Source organism: Podarcis cretensis, assembly GCF_951804945.1.
Source record: "Podarcis cretensis genome assembly, chromosome: 9".
Classification (NCBI taxonomy): Eukaryota; Metazoa; Chordata; class Lepidosauria; order Squamata; family Lacertidae; genus Podarcis; species Podarcis cretensis.
The window spans coordinates 13,920,596-13,936,047 of NC_137178.1; the positions used below are offsets into that span (position 1 = coordinate 13,920,596).

General features: G+C 44.7%; 1 protein-coding gene across 1 annotated transcript in view; it reads right to left on the reverse strand.

The window, feature by feature from the left end:
* SCD5 (stearoyl-CoA desaturase 5) overlaps positions 1 to 14,317 on the reverse strand; it is a 45,020-nt gene extending 30,703 nt beyond the window's left edge. Inside the window, exon 1 of the mRNA XM_079991078.1 lies at positions 13,726 to 14,317. Coding sequence (XP_079847204.1) covers positions 13,726 to 13,972 — 247 coding nt within the window. The 5' untranslated portion in view covers positions 13,973 to 14,317. The remainder of the gene's footprint in view (positions 1 to 13,725) is intronic.
* Between the last annotated feature and the right edge of the window lie 1,135 nt (positions 14,318 to 15,452).

The following is a 15,452-nucleotide window of genomic DNA, read 5'->3' on the forward strand; positions in this document are numbered from 1 at the left end:
TGAAGTTTTCCCAGTGAGCCAGTACACAGATACATTTATCAGTGAATTCTTACATTTGGTATTGTGCAGCAGAGGCCCTTTGAATAGCTAGGAAGAAACTGTGATGAAGTGTTTTGTGGGGACAAATCACAAAAGTCACAAAAGTGATTGTGCTGATTTTGGTAGTGGGCTGCATGTGCATGATATCTGCTGGAGGGGCAAGCCCCCCCCCCCCCCAGCCTATACATAAATTCTTGCAACAGTGTCATATAAATACAATCATAAATAAATAAATAAAAATTCCTCAGCAAAACTAGAAGCTGCTGTAGAGGAGGGAGGGATGTTTTAGCAGGAAAACAGTACGAGTCGGAAAAGCTTAAAAAGCTGTTCTTTTGCAAAAACTCGCCTTCCTTTTCAAATTGCATCTTCCATGGCTGCATTGTGTAAGATGTGAGTGGCGGGGGTGGGGTGAAAGTCCATAAAAAAGAATAATGGAAAGAACGATGGATAATGTGTAATTACACCCTTGGCTTGCAAAACCAATTTTCTGGGCAGATATATATATATATATATATATATATATATATATATATGCAACGCATGAAACATAATTACATCTGGTCTGAAGCCGGCTCTTTTAATGCTATATTTATCTCCAGCTCCCCTGTGTTTTGGGGGGTTTTTTTTTAAAAAAATGTTCCGTGTTTGATTTCCATCAAAGCAAGCTTCCCAACCAAAATGGACCTTTCTCTCGCCGCCTCTCACCGCATTCCCCGCTCAGACTTCTCTGCCACACTAAAAATGTGGCGAATCAGATCTCATTAAAGGAAAAAAGCCTTTCATACGGAGGCTCAAACAGCTACCGAAATCAGGGAGAGAAGATAAATTACAGAGAGTGAAAGAGAGTCATCATCCGTGAGGGGATCAAAGAACACAGGGGCCATTGTCTTCCTGCATAAAAGACACACACACACACACACACACACACACACACACACACACTGAGGAAGTTGATACCACAAAGCTCTTGAGACCTGCCTGCTGACTATCAATTTCAGATAGAGTTACATTTTTTGTTGGCTTTTTGGAAATACAGTGGTACCTCGGGTTAAGTACTTAATTCGTTCCGGAGGTCCGTTCTTAACCTGAAACTGTTCTTAACCTGAAGCACCACTTTAGCTAATGGGGCCTCCCGCTGCTGCCGCACCGCCGGAGCACAATTTCTGTTCTCATCCTGAAGCAAAGTTCTTAACCTGAGGTACTGTTTCTGGGTTAGTGGAGTCTGTAACCTGAAGCGTATGTAACCTGAGGTACCACTGTATGTTTTAGGGTTGCCACATTTCAAGAAGTAAAATGCCTGACACCAACAAAGTTGTTGAGCTGTTTTTTGAGGGGAACAAACCCAAATTGTTCAGTTTTTTTGGGGGGAAACTTCCATACATACGGGTTTTCCCTGACATTTTGCCAGTTCAGTCAAATTCTCCCCCTTACGCCATTTTTACACCCAGGACATGTCAGCAATTTTCCTGACGTATGACAAGCCTAATAATATGTTTAGGCTTTCAAATATATATGTTTCTTTATTTGTGTGTAAAAAAATATTTATATATTGCTATTCCTTTTTTTTTATCAGAGCAACTGGCAACAAATTATGCATAAAACCATACAGCGGAAGCTATGTAAAAATGTTAAGATCAGAATCTGTTATGAAAATATGTATTCTTAATTGCCTGCATCAGCCTGACGGAAAAGAAACAGGCATTTAAAAGTTGGCACAGAAGGCTGACTCTCTGTTGGCAGAGTATTCCAGAAGACTGGGCCGATGACATTGAAGGATTGGTTTCTTGTTGTTGTCTAAAGGAGCCTCACCAACCTGGCAATCAACCAGCGATGCTCCTGTAGATGATCTCCGAGAAAGAGATGGGAAAGGGCCGGCCCACCCATGAGACAAGCAAGGTGAGAAGACTGCCTCGGGTGGCAGAATTCACAGGGGCAGCAGGCCGGGCTTCCAAGGAATGCATCGCCTGCTGCCACTGCCATGGTGGCCGTTGACAGCTGCCAGGATCTGCTTCCTCCCTGGCAGCCCCCAATCCAGTCCCACCTCTCCCCCCATCCCTGTTCACCATGTAAATCACTATTCCCCCCCCCAAACTTTGTTCCCCTTGTAAATCTTCACTCATCCCTTCTCTCCCCTGATGGCAAGGCACCATTTTGTGGTTTGCCTCAGGTGCCAAAAGTGTCGTGGGCCAGCCCTGAGCTCGGATATTGATATATTTTTTAAATAATAATAATAATTTATTATTTATACCTCGCCCATCTGGCTGGGTTTCCCTAGCCACTCTGGGCGGCTTCCAACAAAATATTAAAATACAGTGGTCTGTTAAACATTAAAAGCTTCCCTAAACAGGGCTGCCTTCAGATGTCTTCTAAAAGTCTGGTAGTTGTTGTTTTCTTTGACATCTGGTGGGAGGATGTTCCACAGGGCGGGTGCCACTACCAAGAAGGCCCTTGGTGCTGGACCTCAGTGTCCGGGCAGAACGATGGGGGTGGAGACGCTCCTTCAGGTATACTGGACCAAGGCCGTTTAGGGTTTTCAAGGTCAGCACCAACACTTTGAATTGTGCTCGGAAACGTACTGGGAGCCAATGTAGATCTTTCAAGACCGGTGTTATTTTGACAGTAAACATAACTCAACAAACACATACTAGCCCCACTGCAGTTGTAGTTGTGCACCAACAATGCCAGAAGTGAACCATGTGGGCAGATACTGAATGGAGCCCAAAATGCAGGTCAAGACAGGAGCCCAACTTGGGGAGTCAGAGAACCAGAAAACATGCCAGGAATTGGAGCCAGTGAGTAAAGAATATTCTTGCCCCAGTACGGTCCCAGCCTGAACCAGAAGCCTTTATAGTAGGGATGAAGAACCTGTGGCCTTCCGAAATTTGTACTACAACTCCTATCACCCTGGCTATTGGCCAACCTGACCGGTGCTGATGGGACTTGAAGTCCAACAACATCTAGAGGACCATAGTTTCCCCATCCTTGGGTGAACACCAGCAGTGCTGATGGCAACCTAAGCTAGTTCCCAAGCTTCTGTGCCATTTTTGTGACTGCATTGCTATGAGCGGTAGGGTTTGGGAGAGAGGATCTGGGTAAGTTGAATTTGTGGGGACCGTTTATAATTGATTAATAGCCCGCCCATCTGGCTGGGTTTCCCCAGCCACTCTGGGCAGCTCCCAACAGAATATTAAAAACACGACAAAACATCAAACATTAAAAACTTCTCTAAAGAGGGCAGATCATATGTTTCCCTTTGGTAAAAATGGCGGCCTTTGTGCACAGGAACAAGAACACCCACATAAACATCAAGTAGTTCTCATTAAACTTAAGGCACACTGGGGGAAACCGACACACTTTAAAAAGCAGATCCCTGCATTATAACTAACTGTGCTTCACTGCCTTGTTTCTGGCAAGAAGGCTTTGTTAGCATCAAGAGAAGACACTGAGGACGCGGTGGTGTCTGCGCACACATTGCTGACTTCAGGATGTGACTAAGAAAGACCTTAAGTTAGAAAAGATTACAGCTGCTTTCTCTCAGCATTCTTCACAGTAGGAGAATCAGCAGAGTTTGGTGGTGTTCCACCATCAAGGTTGAAACAAACATGAGTTGCTTTTGTCCAATGAGGTTCTCAGACCAGAAGTGGTGGATTGGCCCTTATTTTGTCTTCAGGAAACAAAAGAATTGCTACCTTCTCCCAAGTATAGCTAAGATCAGGTTCACCAGAAGGTATTGGCTGTAGTAAGTCCTGGGTAGGCGTTAACTGCTGTAGTATTGTCCCCAAGGTGAATACGAGGGCAGAAGTGGGTCATTTATGTCAATATTAGAAGTGATTAAGTCGCAGGAGTTTTTTCACCATTTACATTGGGCTGTTATGAATATCAGCCTCCAGTGGTAAATGGTAGAACAGGGATGAAATTTTCTCATTCCATTGACATTGAGATGGACCAGAAAATGTTAAGAAATAACATACCCTCCAATATCTCTCTGATGAAAATAGGGATGTCCTAAAAAAATAACAATAATAATGATCATTTTATATCCCACCCATTTGACTGAGTTTTCCCAGCCACTCTGAGTGGCTTCCAACACATGTAAAAACATAATTAAACATTGAAAAACTTTCCTATACAGGCCTGCCTTCAGACGTCTTCTAAAGGTTGTATAGTTACATACTTATCTCCTTGGCTCGGGCGGGGGGGTGTCACATAACTCCACACCCTCCAATATTTCTCCCATGAAAATAGGGACGCCGTAAGGAAAAATGGGACATTCCAGGATAAAATCAGAAACTGGGATGGCTCCTGTAAATCTGGGGCTGACCCTGAAAAATAGGGACACTTGGAGGGTCTCAGTCCTTGTTATGGACCCTAACAGAGAAATTCTAAGGTGATGATGAAATTCTGTGACAGAGATGCTTCCACTTCCCTGCACCAGGCAGGGCAGAAACACCCTGCTCCGACACCTCAATTTTCTAATTCTTTCTATTGAACCTTATTTTCAATTCCCCTCCCATTGACACCAAGAAGAGGGGGGATAACTGCACAGCTCCAGGTGTGCCATATACTAGTTCGGCCTTTGTGTGGGTGTGTCAGGGGAATGGGTGGAATCCGGGTCTGGTGGGTCCAGTTTTTAGGTGTTGACGCATTGCAGTACAGTGGTACCTTGGGTTGAGAACTTAATTCGTTCTGGAAGTCCGTTCTTAACCTGAAACTGTTCTTAACGTGAATCACCACTTTAGCTAATGGGGCCTCCCGCTGCCGCCACCTGCGATTTCTGTTCCCATCCTGAAGCAAAGTTCTTAACCCAAGGTACTATTTCTGGGTTAGCAGAGTCTGTAACCTGAAGCGTCTGTAACCCAAGGTACCACTGTATATGGATGGTTTAGGTTAGAAGATTCCAAACATAAGATGCCCCCCTTTTTCACAGCTGTTGCACACAATGGGTGGCCATTTCCACTGAGTTATCCACCACGATCCCAAGAACTCTTTCATAATCAGTCACTTCCACTTCAGACCACATTACAGTGGTACCTCGGGTTACATACGCCTCAGGTTACATACGCTTCAGGTTACAGACTCTGCTAATCCAGAAATAGTGTTTCAGGTTAAGAACTTTGCTTCAGGATAAGAAGAGAAATTGTGCTCTGGCGGCACGGCGACAGCAGGAGGCCCCATTAGCTAAAGTGGTGCTTCAGGTTAAGAACAGTTTCAGGTTAAGAACGGACCTCCGGAACAAATTAAGTACTTAACCCGAGGTACCACTGTACTGTATATTTGAGGTCAGGACATATACATGCTTGGGATGCTTCCCCCTATGGATTTTCTGTGGCGACCATTTTTTTTTTAATTCTCTGGGGAACTTTTCCAAGAAGCCATATATATCCTTGAGTGGAAGAAACTCCTGCCAAGATTAAAGTGGGGAGAGGAGAATGAATGGCTTGTCCGTCTGACCTGCATTTTGTACCAACTTATGACCTAAACTGGCAGGCTGGGTGATCAGAGATGGGTGGGAATAAGGCACCTTTCCAGACTGGACGTCTTCCCAGAGGACATACTAGAGCCAGTGTCTGCAGGAGGGAAAGCACACAGCATAAAATGTCTGAGGAAACTGAAAAACAATAGATCAGAGGTGGGGGATTTCAGGCCCAGGAGACAAATTCGGCCCTCCACGCCTTTCTATATGGACCTTGGAACCCTCCCAGGCCAAACCCCTTCCTCAGCCACACCCTTCATACCATTATTCAGTATTTTCACCTGGCTGGAATGCTTCCTTGAACTCTGACAGCACCTTTTGGTTGGGCGAAGGCAGGATAGAGAAGGGGTGTGTGAGATAATGTGTAGAAACGGACAAAAGAAGAACGGCAGATAAAATTAATGGACTATGCAGAATTGGACAAAATGACAGGAAGGATTCGAAACCTGCAGGACCAGAGATTTACAGAAGATTGGAAGAAGTATATCAACTATTTGAAGAGCAACTGTAATCAACAAATTACGCTAGTAGGACTACAAGAAGTTTTGTAAGGAGAAATATATGAAACGTTACAAAGTAGAAAAAGAATAGAGATATCAGCTATGAGACTTAAATGTAATAGGGAAAGTAAGAAATGTATGCTAAGAGATTAGATTGGAAAATTTTCAGACAAGATTGATGGAAGCCAAAAAATTGTATAAGATGTAAAAGTATGTTTAATTACTGTTGAAAATGATATGTTAAAACACACACACACACACACTCATATATATATATATATATATATGAAATAATGTGTAGAAACTGGCGTACAGGACAAACATAGGATCTGCATTCATGCGCTGCCAATCATTTTTTAGCTAACAATTAATTCTTTTCTAGATAAAACAGCGTCAGAACCTCCCAAGAAAGAATCTTCCCAAAATAAAAAGTGTAGGCGTGGACATAGCAACAAGAGTGCCAGTGGGTGGAGGAGATTAGAAAATATTTTTCCTCCTGGAAGGAAAACAAGTTTCTATTTCAGGGGGAAAGGAGAAGATGTTACGACTTGACCAGGGATAAGGAATTTGTGGTGTTTCAGGTGCTATTAGACTCCAGTTCCCATCACCCCCAGCCTGCACAGGAGTTTGAATTCAGTCATATCTGAAGTTTCCTGTCTCCAGCCTTGAGAAAACAGAGAACCCGGCTCTCCGGTAATGTGGAACCCCCATGTCCAATTATTTGGCTGTTGCTTAAGAATAATGCAATACAGTGGTACCTTGGTTCTCAAACGCCTTGGCACTCAAACAACTTGGAACCCAAACACTGCAAACCCAGAAGGAAGTGTTCCGCCTTGTGAGCTTTTTTTTTTGAAGCCAAACATGCTCCGTTTTGAGTGTTATGCTGAGGTCTGTCTGTTTTTGCCATTTATTTTGTGTTTTTGTTTTTACTGCTCTTTTGGTTTGGTTTTTGTGACTGTGTGGAACCCAGTTCTGCTACTGATTGATTGATTGATTGATTGTGTGACTGCAGTACATTGTTTGTTGCTTTCATTTTATGGAACAATGGTCTTGTTTAGAGAGAAAAATTCATGTTCAATTGCTGTTTTAGGGGTTGTTTTTAAAAATCTGGAATGGATGGATCCATTTTGCATTACTTTCTATGGGAAAGTGTGCCTTGGTTTCGGAACGCTTTGGTTTTGGAACGGATTTCCGGAACGGATTGAGAACCAAGGTACCACTGTAAAGACTAGATTAGGATAAATGAGCTGCCTGCATCATGGTATAACAATATGAGACACTTTTCCAGAGGAACAAGTGGAGATATTACACAAATAAACTTTTTTATTATCTAGTGTAAGAAACGAATGAATGAAGTAATCATTCATGGGGATGGTTCATACACAGGAAAAGTGAACGGCAGTTACTATAAAACTTTGGTACAAAAAGATAAGAGGCTCTCTCACTGTTGATAAAGAGGTGATGAAAGTGATGGGTAGCTCAAGCCCCTCCTCACAGCAAGAATCTTGTAAGTACAGCATCCTTGGATGAGGCCACTCAGCTTAAAATGCCTCCATTCCAGATGTTTATTTTGCTACCTGCGATCTATTTTGACAAATGCAAATACTGTACACTCGAATGCAGCTCTGCATGAAAAATATGCAAATTATTAATTTGCAAATTATGGCATATTAATGCTTTGCCATTTGCTTTACAATGAGCTGCAATCCTATTTTGATTTCATAAATCCGATGTAACTTTTGTTTTTGTTTTTCTATCATTTATCTTTTTTTTTTTAAGGGTAACGTAAATTAATCGTGACTTTCCCTTTAGCCTAAGGAAATAACGCCAAGCCTTTGCTTTTTAAAAAAATTGCAGAAAGAAATGTTCCTTCCTCTACTGTAATCTTTGAACTCCCTTTTGCCTAATGATGAAGCTGTAGGTTCAGGTTTCAAAATGACCAGGAAAAAAACCAAGAATCATTTCTTCCCATAATTAAGAATTAATTTATGGAATATCTAAAGCCTATCAGTTGTTATTTTATTTGATTGGACTCCTATACTTCCATCCTCTGAATTAATTAAAAATAAATAAATAAATGAAGAGACAAACAAATATACTCATCACTGGAATTACTACAGGTCTGCCATATATGGCTATTCAACTGCTCAGATTTGTGGAACTGGTGCTGTTATACGTTCCACTCATTCTGCATTTGTGAGAAATCAGTCTTTGGAACTCCCCGCCTATTGAAACACTTTGGGACTCCCTGCCTAGCCGACTGGCATCAGTCTGGAGCATTCACTGGTCTTTATTATGGCACCTGCTTAAAACATCTTTTGTTTAGGCAAGCCATGGTGATGGCCCCTAAGCTACGACAACTTCATGGAGGACAACTCTCTCCATGGCTTCTCATCAGCCAAGCAGAACTTCATGTTCAGAGGCAGTAAGATTCTCGACATAGCAGCTAGAATACTACTGGCCCAAAAATGGAAACAAGAAGAAATTCCAACGATTGAAGAATGGAGGATGAACTTAGTGGACTATGCAGAATTAGACAAATTAACAGGAAGGATCTGAAACCAGCGAGACCAGAAATTTACCGAAGACTGGAGTAAATTTATGAACTATTTGAAAAGTATTTGTGATGACCAGACGACATTTGTAGGTTTGCAAGAAGTTCTGTGAGGAGTATTATTGGAAGTATTGTAAAAATGGAGAAGGGGTGATGGTAGGTTAAGAGATGTAAAGACAATATAAAGTTAAGAAATGCATAAGAAGTGGATAAGACGGATATGCATAAGAAGTGGATAAGACGGAAGGTCATCAGAGGTGCTGATGGAAGTCCAATAAGATTGTATCTGTAATAAATTGTGTGGTATGTTTTATAATTTATATGTTGAAACTAATAAAAATGTATTAAAAAAAAGAAGAAGATTCTGGACACCTGACTTTGGGCTGCCTCCAAAGAAGAAGTTAGTTGAACTTCGAAAGTCACCTTCATAGCTTATTTGAAAGGGCCCAGAAGCATCTTCCTAAGGTCAGCTCCAAATGGTGGCAAGGTTGGTGATTTGCCAGAATCCACTCTCCCTAACAATGTTCCCACTTGGTGCAGTCTTCCTGGTCTAGACAGGGTGCCGTGTCCAAATCTGGGTGCCAACATTGCATCTGGCTGATTAATCTTGGAAATAAAACGGTCTGATTCAGCAAGGCAACTCTTCATGTTCTCCGTTAGCAGAACAAAAGAGGAGGCTTTAGGGAAACTGGTTTTCCTTTTTCTCTGCACTTAGTAATGCTTCTGAATACGTCCTCTTTATCGGGGTAAAATGTCTGTCCAGTTGGATCTTTTAAATTTGCCAAAATGTCTCTGGCTATATTTTCTGGCTGAGACATAGACATAACTCAGCAATATATCACAGCTTCTATAGCCTACAGGGAGGTATATGCCAGCATTCCTGCAGTTTTCATGGGGGAGCAGAAGCCCACAGGGGCAGAAAGGGTGAGGGAGTAGCGACGTTCATTGTTGTGCCCCAACATGCCCGCTGGTGTGAATGAAATTTAGCGCAATGTGCCGTGGCTGTATCAGTCAAAAAGCCACAGTTCCACAATGCATCAGGTGCCGCAGTGGGAAAAGAATGTTAGAAAATGGAACAGAAGGGTTGGCATAATCAGGAAAACTAATGCAACATCTGAATGTACCTCTAAGTCAGTAACCCAGGAGCAGCTGTGGTTCAGACCAACCCAAGTTTCTGAGATGTTCTCAAAGGCGGCTGCTCTATAAAAATGCATTGTAATACAGTGGTACCTTGGGTTACAGATGCTTCAGGTTACAGGCGCTTCAGGTTACAGACTCTGCTAACCCAGAAATAGTACCTCAGGTTAAGAACTTTGCTTCAGGATGAGAACAGAAATCACGTGGGAGCGGCACAGCGGCAGTAGGACGGCCCATTAGCTAAAGTGATGCTTCAGGTTAAGAACAGTTTCAGGTTTAGTACGGACCTCCGGCCCTAGTATTAGGCAGAGTGCGACAACTGCCTCGGGTGGAAGATGCTGGGGGGGGGAGCAGTGGTAGCCACTCCCTTCACCCCTGCTGTTCCCTCAGCTAGAGGATGGCTCTGTGTGCCAAAGTTACTTGTTCTGCATTCAGTAAGTGTCAGGAGTCAGGCATAAGTCAGCAATAAATCACCTGGAGTCAGTGAAGTGAATGCTTTATTCAAAGAAACCAAAACAGTGCAGGCCTTCCCCATAGATCTTGCCCCAGTGAGGCAGTTGCAAGGACTGAAGGTCCCTGCCTTCCCACTGCTCTCTAAAGCTCCTCCTCTCCCAGGTCCTTCTCAAGCAATCTCAGGCTCCTTCGTCTATTCTCTCATTGCTCCACCCTCTTAATTCCTCTCTGTGTTCTGGGAGACCAGGAGAGAGGGGATCTGGTCGCAGCAGGAGGGGGAGAATCCCTGGATTCTTCAGCAGCCTGCCTCGTCTCTGTATCCTGGTCCCCCTCCGCTCCTGTCTCTGGTTCTGGACTGCTTTCTGCCCTAGCCTCTTCCTGCTTACTAAAGCCTGTTGCCTCTCCAGTTTCTGATACCACCTCCTCCCGGTCTGCCCCCTCTTCTACCTCTGACCACTCATCGTCATCCCAACACCAATCCCCTGGCTCTGAGCCTTCTTCCCCTGGGGGTTCCCCAGCTGGTGCCCGCCCCCACTCCTCTGCTTCCATCCAGTCCATGACAGTAAACTAGTTTGGTGCCCTTGAATGTTACTACCAGAGCTGAAGTCAGATTCAGCTGTCAAACTAGTTGGCTTCCATACTTGGGATTGTGGCGGGCATGTTGTCGTTTGCCTCAAGCAGTAAAATATATTGTGCTGGTCCTGCCTTTTGCTTGACAAAACTGGAACTACCTGCACTCCCTGGCTACCAGCTTGGTCCTTTAGGGGGGCTGTAGCCCCTCCCTGAACAAGCTGAACATCTCTCTCCTGGTTAGACAAAACACGCACCAAATAATGCATCTGTCTTGTCAGGACTGAAGCTGCTGTTTATCACCTCTCATCCAATCTATTTCTGATCCCAGACGCTGATTCAATACTCCCACTTCCTCATCTAACTCAGATGAAAAAGAGAGGCAGAACTGGGTGTTGTCACCATGCCAGTGACACCTGATGCCAGATCCGGAGTTCAAATTCCTATTTAGCTAGAATATTGATGGGTGTCCCCTGAGCGAGTGATTCACCAAACAGACTCAGCTTCCTCTATCTGTAAAATGGGGGTACTGAGGCTTTTTGTTGTGCATTCCTCTAGGACTGATTCGGAGGCAATAGCACAATATCTAGTCCACACAAAGGATTTGGTGGAGGTAGTTTTGCAGCAAGCAAAACAGCTGTTTCTCTCCCCCCCCCCTCAAAAAAATACAGTGAGTTTGCAGTGCACTTCACTACTGGAGAGGGGGAATGTGCAACTTTCTGTTCACCAACTAAATCACTTTTCAACTACCAATAGAATAGAATACAAGCAAAAGCAAAATGGCATTGATTTGCAGAGAGAGTATAGCTGTCATACTGACTATCACTCTTCCTTTTTTAAAAAAGCACCTTTTTAAAAAAAGCTTCTCAAGCATTCAATGTGAAGATGAAGCGTCAGTCTTCGCATTTGGAAACATCGGTGTGTAAGAGACTTTTTCTAGGCTTCACCATTTCTGCACATGATAGTGGAAGGGGGCGGGTGAGGGAGGTCTGTTCAGAAGAAACAAAGAGGGCTTGGAAATTAAACTGGGCAGCCTCTGGTGTCGCAGCTCTGGAGCCGCTGGGCTCTAGAAAAGATCCCAGGTGAATGTGGCACTATCAAGCAATACAGCTGAGAATGGGAGGAGAGGGGAAAAGGCAAGCCAGAGGAGGTTCACAATGTCATTGCGCCAGAGGGCATTACAAGGGGAACTGTTTGCAGGCAATGACATTGGGCTGTGCTTAGTTTTCCAGCAGCAAAGCCAGGGGTTGAAAAGCTACTGGGAAAAGGTCCTCACTCACCTGGAAGTTCTGTCTCCTTCATTTTGCTCCATAAAAACCACCATTGCCATTAAAGTTTTCACCTGGAGCCTCTTAAGTCTCATCCTTAACTAAAACTAAACCTGAAGCATGCACCTGATTTTTTCCCCTTCATCCTTCTCCAATGTTTTGGACTACAGCCCTGGTTTATTTTTTATTACCTCCACCTCTCTCCCTTTTGATGCTTTCCCTATTGCAGAAGTATTGACTGTAATCTCCTCGGGGCAGGAACTGATTTGTGCTTATATCCATCTGCAAAGCACCGTCTGAATAAGGAATAATAATAATAATCTTAGATGCACGAGAACTGGTTGCAGGCATCCAGTGGCAAGGGAAAAGCACACTGCTCATGCACAGAGAAACTATTTTCTTCCTGCAGCTTGCTTGGTGTAAGGGGGCGGGGAGAGTCCGCTCTAAGGATGAGAGTGCTGTTGGTGAACATGGCTTCCGTGGTTAGCGCTGGCTGAAGCCGAACCCTCACTTCAAGCTCTAGCAGAAGCAGGCAAACCGTATCTCTGTGCAAGATACATTAGAAGCAAGGCGATGCGAACACACCAGGCAGAGCGTGATTCACAAGGCAGAGTGGGAGAATAATCCTTTGTCGCTGCAGGGAATGCATCTATTTGAGACCACTGTGGCCTGATCCTGTGCGATGCTAAGCCCTAACAATTCTCAATCATTGCACAGGTCCAGCACCTTGGTTAGACAGCGCTTCTCTCTTTCTTCAGCCCTGCTCGTGATTTGGGGGGGGGGGTCATGCGGAGGATAACAGAAGTGACCCTATAAAGTAAGCTGGATTCAGGCTGGTGGGTCAAAAATACAGGACAACTTAAACACGCTGGTCCTAAATGCAAATTACTTTAAAATCCCTTGAACCTATAGGATCAGCACACCACGGACCACTCCTTGCACTATAAAGAAGTCTTTGCATTTTGAACCTTGCATCTAGAACAGTAGAAGGATGTCTTGCAGTGGGCCTCCAGTTCCTGGCATGGTGATTTTAATGCTATTTTCTGTTAGAATCCTCTGCAAACACATTGAGTTCCCTCCCTCTTAAACACATGCAGAAACCCCCTCCCCACTCACATGCTTGTAAGAGAAGCTATATACATATAAGTTACCACTGCTTTACCCCAGGGCTACTCAGCTGCTACTACAGCCTGTATCTCACCCAGCACAGCCCGTGCAATCTCTTTAAGTGGGCGTTCACAAGACCAGCTATTATTGCACAGGGCATACCTAGGAGCCGTTCTTTTGTCTAAACAAGCGAGGTGCTTAATGGATGGGCTGCCTTCCATTTCCGCGCTCCTACCCACCTAGCAGCAAAATCGGGGAGCGCAGTTGACATTCGGAAATGTTCAAAGGGCAAAGCAGAGGGTGGCGACTGGATGCATGGACAGAGTTTGATCTTGCAAAAGGAAACAACAGCCCAAAGCTTAGGATGGTGGGGCGGATGCAGAACTTTCAAAACCACCGAAGTGGGCGAGAAATATATGATTTTTAAAAGAGAAAAGCACCCACACAACTGGTCCTCTGGGGGGTGGGGAACCCTGACGGGGGGGGGGGAGGCCTGCATTATGAATTAATCCCCTGGGGAACAGGCAGACAAAACAACAACATCCCTTGTATAAAGGGAAAAACACTGAAATCTCTGGTGATGGGGGGAATGGGGGGGTGGCAGTGAGAAGGGGAGGCACTTACCCCACATCAAGGTGAAGAGATGCGCTCTGGGGATGAGGACCAGGGAATACGCCGCCCCGACGTGCAGCAGAGCCATGAGGATGACATTCCTCCAGACGATCTCCTGCCTCTGCCCAACTTTCCCGGGGCTCCTCTCGGGCGCTGGGTCCGCGGAGCTGCCATCTCTCCCCTCGCCGGAGGAGGAGGAAGAAGAGAGGGGCATCTTGGCCTCTTCCTCGACGGCGCCGCCGGCTCCGGGCTTGGACATGGCCGAAGGGCAGACGGGGAGAGATGCCCTCTCTTTCCTTTTACTTTGGCTCTTGTTTCTCTCCCCACTCTCCCCCCTTTTTCCTTCTCTCTTTTAGGCTCAGGTTTCTCCCTTCCTTTACTTCCGAGTTTGCTTTTTTAAAAAATAAATAAAAAAAAAACCCTTTCCTTTTTAAAGATTCCCCTTCCTCCTTCCCAGCACTTTGCTCTGGGGCTACGGTCTACCGGCGGGAGCCTGGTCGCTGGGCAGCGGCGGCAGCATCTGTTGCTGGCCTCTCGTCCATGCTGCTGCTGCTGCTGCTGCTCCGGAGCCAAATTCCGCACAGCAACAGAGAATGAAAAAAAGAGGGAGGGAGGGAGAAAGAGAAGGAGAGGAAAAGACCTGCATAGTTACAGCCAATCAGAATCAGATGCGGCGCTCTTAAAGGGGGGGGGGTGAGAGAGAGAGATGCACAGCATCCCTGTCTACTATTGCCACACATTGGCCAGACTGAACAGAGAGATATAGTCTCCGTCCAACAAAGAAAGGTGCGTTTGATATATAGCACGTTCAAAGGCAACCTATTGCAGAAAAGGCCCACAAACCCCCAGGTCTTTGTGTGGGAGCTGTGGGATCTCTGTGTGTGTGTGTTAAATTGCTGAATGGGTATCTAAAATCCTTCAGCACATGCAGCCAACAACAAAAGGACTTCTCCCTTAAGGCCTTGGGTTCAAAGAGATGTTGACCCCAGTTTAGTCACTGTTTTAAATGGTGCATTTTAGCGCTGCTGCTCTTAGCTGACTGGGGCCATTGTTAGGGGTAGAGTCAGGGAGGTAAAGCCCAGGATCTTTTGTGCAAAGCTCCAGATTTCCTTCCTCTCCTTTGGAAAAACAAAACAAAACCCCATACCAAAAAAACAACAACACAACCCACCACAACTTGCTTACAGGGTTCCTGGGACCCCAATCACCCGCCAGCTTAAATTTGCTCAGAGGCCTACATTTGCATCTCTATGAGTGGTATATGTTTCTAAGTATACATTAGCATATGACAGGAACGTTTTTCAGCCAATGAGTGCCGAAGACCTGAGTCTTTTAAGAACACACAGCTACACCCTCTCTGTAGCCACCCTTCAATAATTATTCCCTGGGCGGCTTACAAACAAAACCGTGCTTAAACAAATATAATATATCATGATTGAAACCAGCAGCAAGGAATAGGAGACAGCAAAAATAAAATAAAAAATAAGATCATTACAACAGAGACAGCATGAAACAGTCTGGGTTTAAAACACAGTTTAAAAAACCTGAGAGTGGGGAAGGTTTTCAGCATCAATTGTCAAGCGTCCCAATTTAATATCAAAAATAAGGGGGGCGGGCGGACACACACACACACACACACACAAACACACAAACACACAAACACACACAGCTACCGTATATAGGAATGGTGCCAGTGTTGGGAGCCAAACAGCTATATCAACCACAATTTTTTTGTTTTG